The sequence below is a fragment of the Carettochelys insculpta genome, chromosome 2, assembly GCF_033958435.1.
Source record: "Carettochelys insculpta isolate YL-2023 chromosome 2, ASM3395843v1, whole genome shotgun sequence".
NCBI lineage: Eukaryota > Metazoa > Chordata > Testudines > Carettochelyidae > Carettochelys > Carettochelys insculpta.
This window is the reverse complement of record NC_134138.1, coordinates 85,959,254-85,974,049: the sequence shown is the minus strand read 5'-3', so window position 1 is coordinate 85,974,049 and position 14,796 is coordinate 85,959,254. Positions and strand designations below refer to the sequence as shown.

The 14,796-nt window shown below is 44.4% G+C and overlaps 1 protein-coding gene across 2 annotated transcripts in view; it reads right to left on the bottom strand.

Moving 5' to 3' along the window:
* Nucleotides 1–2,865: 2,865 nt before the first annotated feature.
* Nucleotides 2,866–14,796, bottom strand: part of CDH2 (cadherin 2) — a 196,690-nt gene continuing 184,759 nt past the window's right edge. For both annotated transcript variants that reach the window (XM_074987251.1, XM_074987252.1), the window contains one exon: nt 2,866–4,256. In XM_074987251.1, coding sequence (XP_074843352.1) covers nt 4,050–4,256 — 207 coding nt within the window. In that variant the 3' untranslated portion in view covers nt 2,866–4,049. The remainder of the gene's footprint in view (nt 4,257–14,796) is intronic.

The window sequence follows — 14,796 nt, the reverse complement described above, 5'->3', positions numbered from 1 at the left end:
CAGGGCCAATGATGTGGATGTGATCAAGAGGGTGCAAACGCAGGTATTCTTTAGGCTGGGTGAGGAATTCTGGGGTCCCAGAACAGAACAAATAAATGACACAAGAAAACAAACCAGCCAACCTCCTGAGCATTACCAGTTTTAAATGGCTTCAATACCAAAGCAATCGTGCTGCCCTTGAACTGAAAAAAGTGTAGTTGAGAAAATAAGCAGCTGTCTAAATTGTTTTAATTTAAAACAAATACCAAAGCATGACCACCACTCAACAAAGGCAATTCAAGCACTAAGTTAAACACTGTCTGGCTTAAAATGTACTTGTAAACTAAACTTTTTATAAAGACAATGCCAGACAAAGGAATTAGGGGGTGCGTTGGAAATGGTTCAGAGCACTAAGCGTTTACCACCTTGCCAGTACAGACATATAGGGTACTTGTAATTCAGAAGGATCTCAAAGTACATTATAGCCACTGCACTGGCATGAGCTGGATCAGCATCTGCTCTGGCAAAACCTGCAGGAGGCATCTAAGGAATCCTTTTTGGTAGATGTTGCCATGCCCTTCTGTTGGTATGTGACAAGTGTGTACTTTTCTCCTTTGTGGAACATGTAGCAGATGTCATTTCTGAGCTGGAAGGACTCAAGAGGATCCAAAGGAAACCACATCCATTCATACACGGGCACTATGTATCAGTGGTGGCTCTGTATCCCCAGTGGTCACCCTTGCTCCTTATCACTCACTGGCAATGTGCTGTTACTCAGGAGAAAAGCCACGGTAGAGGGGCTGACATGGGGAAGGTCACATATTCCTGGCAAAATGTAAGACTTCTTCAAAATATATGGTGTGTGTGCATGTGTATGTGCAGAGAAGAAAATACGTTGTTCAGCTGGACACCCACCACCAATAATTTGAATGCTTCCTCTCATCTTCCCAGGTCCCAGCCTCCTGCCCCTTCTACAGGTAAGTCAGAGATCACAGTGATCCCTGCATTAATTGTGGGAACACAGGCACCACATTCTTAGGGAGGAAGGTATAAACTTGAAATTCAGGGGGAAATTTAAGCAGACAAAATAAATTCAATATACTTTGTGAAAATACGTTATGAAATCTTCACTGGCCATAAGTGCCAGGACTTCTCTTCTGTCAAGTAGACACAATAATGCATTTTATAGCCATTACAGCTAGAATTCCAGAGTAACTCTAGAGTGAATTGTGAGATTACTCTGATAAAGGCAAATGGATCTCTATCTACTCAATGGATGGATGTAACTCCCATGGCTGTTCTGCACAATAAGAAGGTGCCCAGCACATTCTAAAAGGAAAAGGTGGTGCACAATAAGGGTAGTGTAGAAAGGTGGGCAATCTTCACAATTTTTTCCCTTTTCTGGTATTTAATGTCAATAGGCTGAGCATCTTCAACTGACCTTTCTTAGCTACTTGGAAAAGTGGCAAAAAAATTGGCTACCAAAATTAACTATGTTTCTGAGTAATTACAGTTGCTGGGAAAGCAAAGACTGGTGCATGTTATCAGGGGCCTTTTGCCTGCCTGTATCACTTGCACATATAAATGTAGCTTCCTACATCATGACATCTTTGCTCACTTACGCACATGTAATCATATCTTTATTTGCCCATAGTCAAATGTCAGTACATCTTTCCTCTTCTCTAAGAAAACACAGGCACACATTTTTAATAAAGGAAACAGCTTGTTGCTAACTTTCATACTTTATTTAACAATTAGGCATTTGGCGTTAACTATGATTAATTACACATATACAAAACAACTAAATAAAATACCTTGGAGTGTGGAGACACCAAAAGGATCCCAATGCACATCTATGCCAAGGTTTCGTCAGATTTCTAAGTGAGGAAGATTGACCATGAAATGAACAGGTTGGTGAGGAGCCCATTTAAGAAAATACCTAATCTGTCTGGTGCTCTCAGTGATATAAAGGCTGTGTTATTTAGACTGCAGGCTACACCACTAGAACTCATGTCCAGAACCCATAAACAGCCTATGAAAGCATGGAAATGTATAGAGAAGACAATGGGGCTGAAGTATGGCATCCTTGGCCTTAACATGTAGAGGTGCGGGAACTATGTGCTCCACTGAGCTGCAGAAGAGCAGTCAGCAGCTACACTAACAAGCTGGCCTCCCAATGCTTGACTCCATCAGCACACACAGAAAGTGTCATGGTTCTACTGAGTTTTGAGTCTTATGTGCTTTTCAGAATTTAGCCGTAAGGTCAGTAAAAATCAGGATTAAAAATTTCTGCGCCTACCACATTCATTTGGCTTGTAAATAAACATATGTTAAGTTATACCTTTACCTAATAATTACCGTCACCGAACAGTACTTTTTAAAAATATCACCTTTCTGCTGATACAAATGTATTATTTTATGGACCAGTTTGAAAAACTTGAGCTCACTCGTATGAGAGGTATAGCCACTGACACCAATGTGAACAAGGTTAGGCACTGGTTGAGTTGCCAGAAAATGCAAAGCCCTTCCAACACATAATATTTATACGATCTAAATCATGCTCATCCCATTATTAAAACAGAAAATATTCAGAAAGCACGTTAATACTGAAAACCAGCCGTCCATTTGAAACAAGAATTCTGAAGGTCTTCCCTGGACAGTAACACCGGGGGCTTTTCCTATTTCACTTTGGCATGTTGCTTCCATTAACAAAAATTCACTTTCGTCTAGCCTACATAGAATTTATTCACAGCTCATATGTACTGAATGATGAAAAACTGTGCACCCCTTTTCACTATTAATTAATTAAGCTACCATATTTTGTATTTTTTTTCTTTTTTGCTACCATCACAGTTGCTCAAGAAGAAGTTCAAACCAGCCACCAGATCCAAAATTAGCATTTTATTCAGAACATTGGGGGTCAGAGGTGTATCATTTATATTCTGGTACACAATACAGAGGCAAAGCTGTTGTCAGAAGTCTCTCTGGTTCAAAACTGCCTTTTCCCACCATACTATATATTTTCTGGTACCACCAGCATCAGGCCACCCCTGTCTTCTTTTTGGTACAAATTATGTAAAACGTTTGTGCTAAGAACTTTTTTCTCCCTCCCCAAATAAAAAAAAAATTAAAATAAAAAATAAAAAATAAAATCGAGTACTCTAACTACAGTTCAACAACTGAATCAATGTCACTTGTTTGCAACCTGTTTTGTAAATACTTTATCCATAACGAAAGATATAAACATGCAAAAACCTGAATCCATAGTCCAAATAATACATACACATGTTTTGAAGTTTCTGCACTTCCCAATAGACTATGCCAATAAAACATTATGTACACATACCATTTTTACAGTGAAGTGGGAAAAAAACCAGTACCAGAATTTTTTTAAAAAAAGTATACATGGATTAAGACCAAAATGTGTCTAACATTCTACCATAAGAAAAAAAAAATCAATTCCGCTACAAACTGGTGATATGAAAACTCCCTTTATTTGCAACCAGCTGCATAAGTTTTAGAATTTTAGTGAAAAAACCCTAACATCTAAAACTAGAAGTAATGTACATTTTTCAGTCTCATGGTCTTCTCTCCCAGATAATAAAATGGCTCCATGAGTTGGTTTTTCTTTGTTTTTTTTTTAAATTTCATTATTTTAATAAAAGCAATGCAATGTAACAAAAGCATGTTGAAGCATACTGTGATTTAACTTACTCCTCCCCACCCCAACATATTTTTTCTCTTTAATGCATCATTTCAGAAATCAGTACCATTAAAGCCTTAAACATAAAACTAATTCCGATCTGTAAAAGGTACAAAAAGGCACATAAAATCCCAGTGCTTCTGTACTGTAAAATTCAAGTGTAACTGAGCTCAATATTTTTCTTTCCAAACAGCATTGGATTACTGATATTCCCACTGAGCCCAAACTGGTTTGCAGCCTATGCCAAAGCCTTCAGCAAGCACTTGTGCTAGTAGACTACAAAGTTAAAGCCTAGCTTCTGTATGCTTTTGGGGAATATCAGTTGAAATGTTTGTACTTGTCCAAAAAACAAAGTTCCTGTTGAAGTTCAGTCATCACCTCCACCGTACATATCAGCAAGTTTCTTGAAACGTGGACCCCAGTCATTTAGGTAGTCATAGTCTTGCTCACCACCACTACTTGAGGAGTTAAGAGAGCTCAAAGATCCAGCAGTGGAGCCACTACCTTCATAGTCAAAGACCAGGAGGGAGTCATATGGTGGGGCCGTAGGGTCGTTGTCAGCTGCTTTAAGTCCCTGAAATAAGGGGAGAGGAAAAAAAGAGAAAATTCTATATGTGATACATGGAGTCATAGTGTAGCATGGATATCTTAATTCTATTGCATCTAATGCTGGCTGAGAAAACCAGATTCTTGCTCTTACGCTTTTTCTCACATTTAAACCAGTGAAACTTCAAAAATATAAATGATGATTCTTCTGCTCTTATGGTCAAGTTTCCAGCATTAGCTGATTTTGTATTTAACTGGCTATATGTTTATACATCTTTAGAGAACATTATTATTACAATGATTTCTATTACAGTGGTAATCGAATGAGGGTTAGATGATACACAAATACGAAAACGCCTTGAGCCAGAGAGCTCACAATCTTAAGATACACAATAGGGACCATGACTCAAAGAAGAACTAAGATATGGACAGTTTATGATACATGAAGAAAACCACAAACTATTGCAGTCAGGAATTAGGAGGGGTAAAGAATGGAAAGGTTATAGGACAGGTAGGTGTGTTTGTATAGATTACAACACATAAGCCGTGTCTACACGTGCACGGTACTTCGAAGTAGCGGCACTAACATCGAAATAGCGCCCGTTGCGGCTACACGCGTCGGGCGTTATTTCGAAGTTAACTTCGACGTTAGGCGACGAGACGTCGAAGTCGCTAACCTCATGAGGGGATCGGAATAGCGCCCTACTTCGACGTTGAACGTCGAAGTAGGGACCGTGTAGATGATCCGCGTCCCGCAACGTCGAAATTGTGGGGTCCTCCATGGCAGCCATCAGCTGGGGGGTTGAGAGATGCTGTCTCTCCAGCCCGTGCGGGGCTCTATGGTCACCATGTGCAGCAGCCCTTAGCCCAGGGCTTCTGGCTGCTGCTGCTGCAGCGGGGGATTCATGCTGCATGCACAGGGTCTGCAACTCGTTGTCGGCTCTGTGTATCTTGTGCTGTTTAGTGCAAGTGTGTCTGGGAGGGGCCCTTTAAGGGAGCGGCTGGCTGTTGAGTCCGCCCTGTGACCCTGTCTGCAGCTGTGCCTGGCACCCTTATTTCGATGTGTGCTACTGTGGCGTGTAGACGTTCCCTCGCTGCGCCTATTTCGACGTGGTGCTGCGCAATGTCGATGTTGAACATCGACGTTGCCAGCCCTGGAGGACGTGTAGACGTTATTCATCGAAATAGCCTATTTCGATGTCGCCACATCGAAATAGGCTACTTCGATGTAGGCTTCACGTGTAGACGTAGCCATAGGGTATCAATAGAGCTGGAAGGTTTGGTGGAGAAGTAGTAATTACATATGTATAGCAAATACAGTCGCCTGGGTTTGCTTTGTTGGTGGGAGGGTCTATTCTGTTATCAAGTCTCATTTTGATTTGCTTAGAAATCAGTACAAATCCAGACAGGATTTCTGTCCTCTTTTGTTAATGAAGGACTTCAGTTATATACACCCTGAAGACAAATCAGAAGATCTGTGAAAAGCTTGTCCTGAGGAAGTGAGTGACTTGGCTTCCATTGTTAGGGGAAGGTCCTGAGGCACCTGGAACAAAACCCAGGGTTTCGCTTTTAATGAGGGATGGTATTTTGGTGAAACTATCTGATGGCATTAAAGGACAGATGTTCAGGCCATCCATATCTACCACCCAAGGAAAGAGTCAGAACTGCAACTTTTACAGCAGGGTTTCTCAGCCCTTCAAATAAGCTGCACAGGGACACTTACTGGATCACACTGACTGGTTAAAGCACAAAAGCCCTACAGGAAACAAAAAGCAACACACCCCAAACCCTTGCCAAATTCCACTGCAGCTCAGAATCAATGGAGCCTGACGATGGAGGTGAGGAGCAGCCTGCCACTGTCCTTTCCTATAGCCACTGATTCGGCTCCTTCCCCTTCCATTCCCCTGCCACTTCTCGTGTAACTCTCACCCTGCCTTTTGCCCCAGAAGTGCTGAGCTCTGGACCAGAATGCGATGCATCAGGAGCCAGCGGAGCAGTACCACAGGCTCTTGAAGGAATCACTGTTACTGAACATTGCAGCGTGGCTTGCAAACAGAAAAGGGGGGGAAAGAAGATGTCTCCTGCCAGCAGTTTCCATGCCAGTCTGTCCCTCAAAACACCCACACTTAGCCTCCCAAAGCATCTGTGATTTCTGGCCATGAATGCTGTACAGTCAAAAAGCTTGTGATTCAGACCAGGGGCTGCCAACCTTTTTCATCAGGGGCCACATGCATGGGGCAATTTTTTATATGTTCTGAAGACCAAACACAAAATAGCTCCAAACTGCCCCCACCCCCCAAGGCTTAACCCCTTGCAGCCCCAAACCACCTCCCAGGCTTCACCCCTCACACACCCAAATTACCCCTCATCCCAGGCTTATCCTCTCTCAGCCCCAAACCCACCCTGGGCTTAACCTCTCGCGCCCAAACCACCCCCCACACCCCAGGCTTAACCCCTCACAGACCCAAACCCAGGATTAACTTACCTCACACAAGGGCTCCGTGTGCTGCTGCCCCCCCGCTGCACCTTTGTGTGGCTGCCGTCTTCTTCTCACCGCAGCGGTGCATCTTCCCCCCAACCCTCTATTCCCTTCCCCCACATACAGCATGTGGGTCTCTGCACTGCTACACTGAAATAATGGAACTCAATTTAATTGGTTTAACAGCCGGATGTTAAACCAATTAAAGTGAATTCTACTCTTCTGGTGTAGAACCGAACTGGCAGGTTGGCGGCAGCTGCAAATGGCTCTTTAAAGATCCTCATGAGCTGTGGTGCCACCTAGCCAGCTTTCAAAATGGAGCTGCTGCTGGCTCCATGGGCCGGATGAAAAGGCTCCACGGGCCAGATTCTGGCCAGTGGGCCATGCATTGGCCACCCCTGATTTAGACAGTCACATTAAGAAATGGCAGGAGTTTATATCACACTGGTGGGACAAGAGTACAATTGCTTTATTGGTTTAACAGGCTGACTGCAAACTCACAGTTCACCTGTGGCCCAGTATCACGCATCCACAGAGAAGTAAAGACTCCTCACCTTGTCGTGTGGCTGCACTGGACTGCCTCGCACTGTGGCTCAGGGATAACCCGGCTATGTGCCTGGCAGTTCTCCCTGTAGCAGATTAACAGCCATTGCCGAAAAGCACTACACAGAGGGTACTTCCTCCTTGAAGCATGAGCAGAGTGAGGAAAGAAACTTCTTTCTACTGTGCTCTCTTGCTCCAAAACAATATTTTTTCTGGGTCTCCCTATATAAACCTCTCATCGAGGTTTCAGCCTAAAAGCTCAGTCCAGCTCTAAAGATTGTAGAAGAATAAATGAACTCTCTTTGCTAGAAGCTCAGAGCTACTGAAAGGAATGGCTACAAAAAGCTCAACAAAGAGGGCTAAAGCCTGGAAGACAATAGAGAGTTATAACATCTTCAGGGGGTTTCAACCCTGCCATTTCTTCCACTGGACGTGAACAGATACTTATTAAGCTAGTATCCCAGAATCAGACTCACAAGCTACCCATCTTGTGAGTGGCACAACTGTGAAAACTGTAGGAACGTCTCCAGAATTTCCACTCCTGGTCAGCACTGTGAATGGCTTTTATAAAAGACCACTGATACTCTTCCACACAACCTTCCCAGATGACACAACACTTCTCTTCCTTCCCTGTCACCTGCATCTGAACGGCTAGGAGGCTGTGGCTCCAAGAAAGCTTAAGGGATTGTCTGACAGGAAGAATATTCAGCAATGTGGACCTAGCTATTTATAAGCAATTTTTCTTTTCTGCTTCATGAGCCAAAATGAACAAAAAAGACTGGAGCTTTGAAGTCAGACCAGGTTAGATATTGCACTCTGGCTACAGACATTTAGAACCAAGGACACATTTGTCCTTACTGTAACTCTCAGGATGGAAAGCTCAGAAAAGAAATATAACAAAGGCTACCAATTATCCTGGTTAGATAATTCAAAAAAGTGACTGTAGTACTAGCTACTAATTACCAGTTCAGTGACATTGTAATTCCCGAAGCATTTATTTAAATCCAAGAAATGTTCTTGGTTGAGGATATTAGTATCATAATGCTCCAAAGACCAACTAACTCAGGCTAGGTGCTCTGCTGCCTCGTATAGTCACGTACACCCATGCAAACTGGACGTAACATGCCATTAGGTCACACTGGTCATATTTTACTCTCATTTTGAATATTTGTGAATGGTTACCCAAGACAGTAGAGAATGAAGAGCATCATTTTAGCTACACCAGGGTGTTTTCTAGAAAAATCTGTGCCCATACTATAGGCAGTTACATTACATGGTTACATCTACAATATGCCACGTCAAACCATAATGAATGAATTTTGCTGAAAAGGAATAATCGCCAAAGAAAGACTCAATCTTGCGGATAATTTGTTTTGTCAGGAAGCTGTTTTCAGAGAAATTTATGAATGCTAATTTAAGGATGAGAGTCTTGACAGGGTCCTCACTCTTCTCTTCACTAAGCCGCCCAGTGTTTTGGCTGACAATTTATCTGTGGACTATGGCTGACAAAGGAGATCATTCAGCTGAAGGTCTTGAAAAAATACTTCTCTCATAAAACTGCAGGAATTCTGCCAGGCACCAGCCATTAACAGCATGAAGCTAGGCGTATGGATGTCTTATTACTTTCAAGTTGATAGTTGGATTCTCCTGGTTCAGCATTCATTGCTGGCAGTGGATGAAATCAAATTATGGCTGTACCACTAAGTTTAGAGGATAGAATGTCAATGAAAAATTAATTTTTCCAGAGGAATACTTAATGTGCAAACTATCTCATTGAGAAAAGTCTCCATGGGACAGCCTTATGGGGAGATCAATGTGGATAAACTTAAATTGACACTTGCCCTTAAAGCAAGGTTAAAAATCTCTCTATTTCATCTTCTAATGCTCCAAATTTAAACACAGTAACTCTTGGGAGCACAAGTGAATTTTCCACTATAAATACTTGTCAAAATATTTACTAAATGTTGGAGAGGAAATTTAAAATGAGACAATTTCACCTGCCTGTTGCTGAAGACAGTCATCACACTAACCCAATCTCCCATCTACTTCTGTTGTCTGTTGCTATTTCTATGACTAGCTAGGTCTCCTTGACATCCTCAGATGTGTTCATTACCAGAGGCGTTCCCGTCTAACAGATCCAGTAATCATTAGCGCCATACTGTCCCATCTGAAGAGCCACAGATGCTTTGCCAGATGGACACATTCCTTCACAGTGGAGATGTAAACTTTACTCAGATTTGGCTGCAACTTTTCACTGGTCAGTTTCCTGGCTCTCCTCAGTTACGTGAAATATGACTTACGCGGAGTTGTGTAAAAATGCAACCTCCGTGTAAGTTGGGGATCTACTGTGTAAAATCTGTGACAGACAATAATGCTACTGATTTGCAGCAGCAATCATCACAGCTGGCAGAATGGCAACTGATTGCCACTGCCCAGTAAGCAATAATGTGTTGTGATCTTTGATGGGTAGATAAGTGACCAAGATTATTTCGACCAAATAGTCCCATATCCATCGGAAATAGTGAAAGGGGACGGGACAGAATACAATGTCCTTCAGCTATGGACAAAGTTGTTTGACTATCTGAACAAACTATACATGCAAAATGATGGGGTCCATTTTAGCTGTTACCACTCAAGAAACAGGTCTCTGAAAACATCCATTCTTTTTGCAGCAGCAGCAGCAGTCAAAAAGCTAACAGAATGTTAGGAACCTTTAAGACATTGATAGATAATAAAAGAGAAAATATCATAACGACACTATATAACACCAACCAAACCTTAAGAACTAAAAAGCAGTCATGTGGCACTTTAAAGACTAACAGTGCCCACGCACCATGTATATAGGACAGACTGCAAACACTCTTCGACAAAGAATGAATGGACATAGAACAGACATCAAAAAACTCCAAATGCACAAACTCATCAGCCAGCACTTTAAAAGAGTGGGCCATTCTGTTAAAGACCTGAAAGTTTGTGTTCTACTGAAAAGGGACTTTAATAACTGTCTATAGAGGGAATGCTCGGAACTAACATTCACATTCAAATTCGACACTTTAACAAGTGGTTTGAACAGGAACAGCAATCACCTGCCCATTATAAGGACTCTTTTGTATACGTGGATGTTTTATGTAACTCTTAACTCCCCCTCCCGCCACCGTCCTTCTGCTCTTCTGATTTGCCAACCTTGATAACAAGTTTTGGGCCTCTGTGCTTTATATATTGAGTCTGCTCTGGTAAGGCTATGATCTGAAGAAGCTGGGTCTTGTCCCATGAAAGCTCATCACCTAATAAATTATTATTTTAGTCTTCAAAGTGCTACATGACTGCTGTTTTGTTTTGATTAAAAAAAAGACTAACACGGCTTGCTCTCTGTCACCCTAAGAACTCTATCAAAACAAAAAGCAGTCAAGTAGCACTTTAAAGACGAGCAAAATAGCCATGGCTATGGTCTGAAGAAGTGGGTCTGTCCCACGAAAGCTCACCTAATAAACCATTTTGCTAGTCTTTAAAGTGCTACTTGACTGCTTTTTGTTTTGATAGTGTATAGACTAGCACAGCTTCCTCTTTGTTCCTAAGAACCCTGTGCAGTTCTGGTCTCCTGTCTCAATAAAGATACAAAGTGAAAAACTTACAGAGAAGGTCAGCAAATATTCTAGAAAACCCAAAAGAGCCATGAACAGACTACTGGGACTTTGTTTACAAATTCAAATATTCACAAGAGCATTTTTGCAAAATTTTCCTTGCTCCAGTCTTGAGTCACTTTAAACTGTTTATCCAGGTAACAAAGATTTAAGAAATCAAAGATGATAATGCTGTGTTTACACTTGCATTCCTCTTTTGAAAGAGGCATGCAAATGAATGACATTTAAAATGCAAAAGAGGTACAGATTTACATATCTGGCACCTAATTTGCATATTCATCTTTGGAAAGAAGAAAAGCAGTGTAGACACAGCTCTTTCTTAAGTAAACCCCACCTTCAAAAGTACCCTTCTTCCCAAAACAAAATAGGAAGAAGGGCTCTTTTGAAAATGGGGTTTACTTTTGAAAGAGCCACGCCTACACTGCTTTTCTTCTCTCAAAAGAAGAATATGCAAATGAGGTGATGGTGTAGCCAGACAAAATCTCCCCACTACAGACCAGCTTTTGCCTCCCCTCTAAGGTGCCTCAGAGCACACAGGGCACTGAACAGCTGCTAACAGTACAGTCTTTGATGCCTTCCTAAAGGGGCCCAGATGTGCTGGCTCATCGTGACCCTGAGGAACTGAAAACACAGATAAAGGGCTAGCAGGCTAACTGTTGACGAGGGGGCCTCAGGAAATTACCCCAGCTGGCATTGATGGATTTGATGCGCCCACACAGCCATCCCAGAAGAGAAATCTCTGCCCTTGTAAAAGAATGTCCTGTACTCCCAAAATTGCTTATCTCCTGTCTTACAAGTGCAAATTAAGTAAGAATTGCCCTTGTAAAAACTGGTGTCACAAAAGACAGACCAGTACAATCTGACACCATAGATAAGACAGAGAATATGTGACCCAAGGGGTATAAAGATGGCCCCGGCAGCACTCTGACTCTGAGTGCATTCCCACCAACTACCTGCTGGTGGGGTCAGGTGATTGCCTCCCAAGGTCGACAACTAGGGACGCCCAACCTCGTATTCGTCTTTCCACGGAATTGAGTGATCGATCCTGGCTGGGCTACACTGGTATTGAGAGACGCAAGGAGGGTAAGATATACCCATATTAAGGAGGGTAAGATGTACCCATATGAAGGTCTCCCTTTGGTGCGCACAGTTAAAGAATTAGAGCTCTATAGATAGATGCTGTTGCATTAAGATGTCGTGGTACTGAATTGTAATGTAACCTGTTAACACCTGTACTCTGCTAGCATATAAGAAAGAAAGGTTACTCACCGTAGTAACGGTGGTTCTTCGAGATGTGTCCCCGTGGGTGCTCCACATTAGGTGTCGGGCTCGCCCGGCGCCGCAGATCGGATCTTCCAAGCAGTTTCTGCCGGACCGCGCATGCGCCGGTGCGCGCCGCTCCCCCGCGCGCTCCCGGCCATGTGCGCGATCCGGTCCCCGCCAGTTCCTTGACCAACCGCCTCGGATGCTCCTGCAAAACACTAAACAGAGATCCGGAGCGGGGAGGATGGGCGGGTAGTGGAGCACCCACGGGGACACATCTCGAAGAACCACCGTTACTACGGTGAGTAACCTTTCTTTCTTCTTCGAGTGTCCCCGTGGGTGCTCCACATTAGGTGACTACCCAGCAGTAACCCAAGATAGGAGGTGGGTAATCGGATTATGTGCAGCTTGTCCCCGAGAGGACCGCTGCCAAGAGACGGGTATCCTCTTGGAATACCCTGTGAAGGGCGTAATGTTTGGCGAAGGTGTCACAGGATGACCAGGTCGCCACTCTGCAAATGTCTTTTAGCGCAACGCCCTTGAAAAAAGACTGTTGATGCTGCCACCGCCCTAGTGGAATGAGCCCTGGGCGTGGCCAGTAAAGGAGTCTTTTTGAGTTTGTAGCACATTTTTATGCAAGATACGATGTGCTTAGAGATTCTCTGCGAAGAGAGACATTCTCCTTTTGATTTGGGAGCGATAGAGACTAGGAGCCTATCCGTTCTCCGGAAGGACTTGGTCCTGTCCATATAGAAAGCTAGCGCCTGCTCACGTCCAGGAGGTGTAGGCGCACCTCTTTGTTAGAGTTATGAGGCTTTGGATAAACAAGGGTAAACAATAGGTTCGTTAGTATGAAACTCAGAAAGAAACTTTAGGAACAAAGGCTGGATGCAGCCGTATGGTTACCGCCTCCTTGGAAAAACAGCGCAGGGCGGCGTTGCCATAACTGCCTCAAGCTCGCTCACCCTGCGAGCTGACGTGATTGCGAGAAGAAAGGTCGTCTTCATCATAAGGAGGCGGAGGGAAACCGTGGCCAAAGGCTCAAACGGTGGTCCCCTTTTCGCATTAAGCACCAGGTCCGAGTTCCACAGAGGTGGAAGCGGTTTCTGAGGGGGGTATAGGCTTACCAGCCCTTTGAAGAACCTGGTAACCATGGGATGGGCGAACACCGTGTGCCCTTCCTCTTCGTGTCTGAACACCAAAATGGCGGCCAGGTGGACCTGAAACGAGGATAGCGAGAGTCCTCCTCTCTTGAGGTCCAGTAAATACTCTAATATCACAGCCATAGGCACCGAAAGGGGGCTAGCTGTTTGGTAGAACACCATGCCGTAAAGCGAGTCCATTTCTGCTTGAAGGTCTTCCTGGTGGAAGTCCTCCTGCTACTTTCTAGGACTTGCTGCACTTCCTCCGTACATGTGCTCTCTAGGGAGCTAAGCCATGGATTAACCACGTTTGTAGTCGCAGGCTTTGGGGGTGCGGATGCACTATGGACCCCTGGGCTTGCGTGAGCAGATCCCGCGCCACCGGAGGGGACCTCAGTGGCCGGTCCGACATGCGCAGGAATAGGGGGAACCATTGCTGTCGATCCCACGTTGGGACTATCGGGATCATTCAGGTTCCTTCCCTCCTGGCTTTCTGCAACACTTTGTGGATGAGCACTGTGGGAGGGAAAGCGTAAAGCAGGGGGCCCCTCCATGAGATCGCGAAGGCATCCCTCAGGGACCCCCGTCCCAGTCCTGCCCTGGAGCAGAATTGTGGGCACTTCTTGTTGTGCTGAGTAGCAAACAGGGTCTATCTGGGGAAAAACCCCATGCGTGGAAAAATCGGTTGCAGCAGATCGGGACGGATCTGCCACTCGTGCGTGAGTGCGAAACGCCTGCTCAGCTGGTCTGCCTTCACATTGCGAGCGCCTGGTAAGTACGAGGCTTTCAAGGTTACATTGTTGGCGATGCAGCAGTTCCACAACCGGACTGTTTCTACACATAAGGCACGGGACCGAGCTCCTCCTTGCCGATTTATATAAAACATGGTGGAGGTATCGTCTGTACTGATCCCGACTACCTTGCCTTTCAGTTGGTCTCGAAAGTGTCTGCAGGCGTTGAACACTGCTTTGAGCTCCAGTATATTTGTGTGCAGTGACTGCTCCATAGAGGACCACAGCCCTTGCGTCACCTCTTCGCCCATGTGTGCTCCCCACCCTATGAGGGGGGCATCTGTAGTAAGAAAAACCAATACGTGTGGTTGGTGGAAGGGTACCCTTGTTAGCAGGTTCTCTGGGTTTACCCACCATTGCAGGGATTTGCGCACCTCCGTTGTGGGCGACGCCATCCTGTGAACAGTGTGTGCTGCCGGTTTGTATACGCTCGCCAGCCAATGCTGCATGCTGCGCATGTGTAACCTGGCGTTCTGTTGTACGAAACGTTGCTGCTGCCATGTGGCCCAGCGGCTGTAAGCACGTCAGAACCGGCACCATAGGGCTGAAGGTGAAGCCTTGCGCGAGGGAGCCGATGGCCCGAAAGCGAGTCTCTGGTAGATACGCCCTCGCTGTAATAGAATTTATGCGTGCCCCTACGAACTCTATGTCCTGTGTGGGGTCTGTCTTTGGTTTTGTCAGATTGATAAGCAGGCCGAGCGAAGAGAAC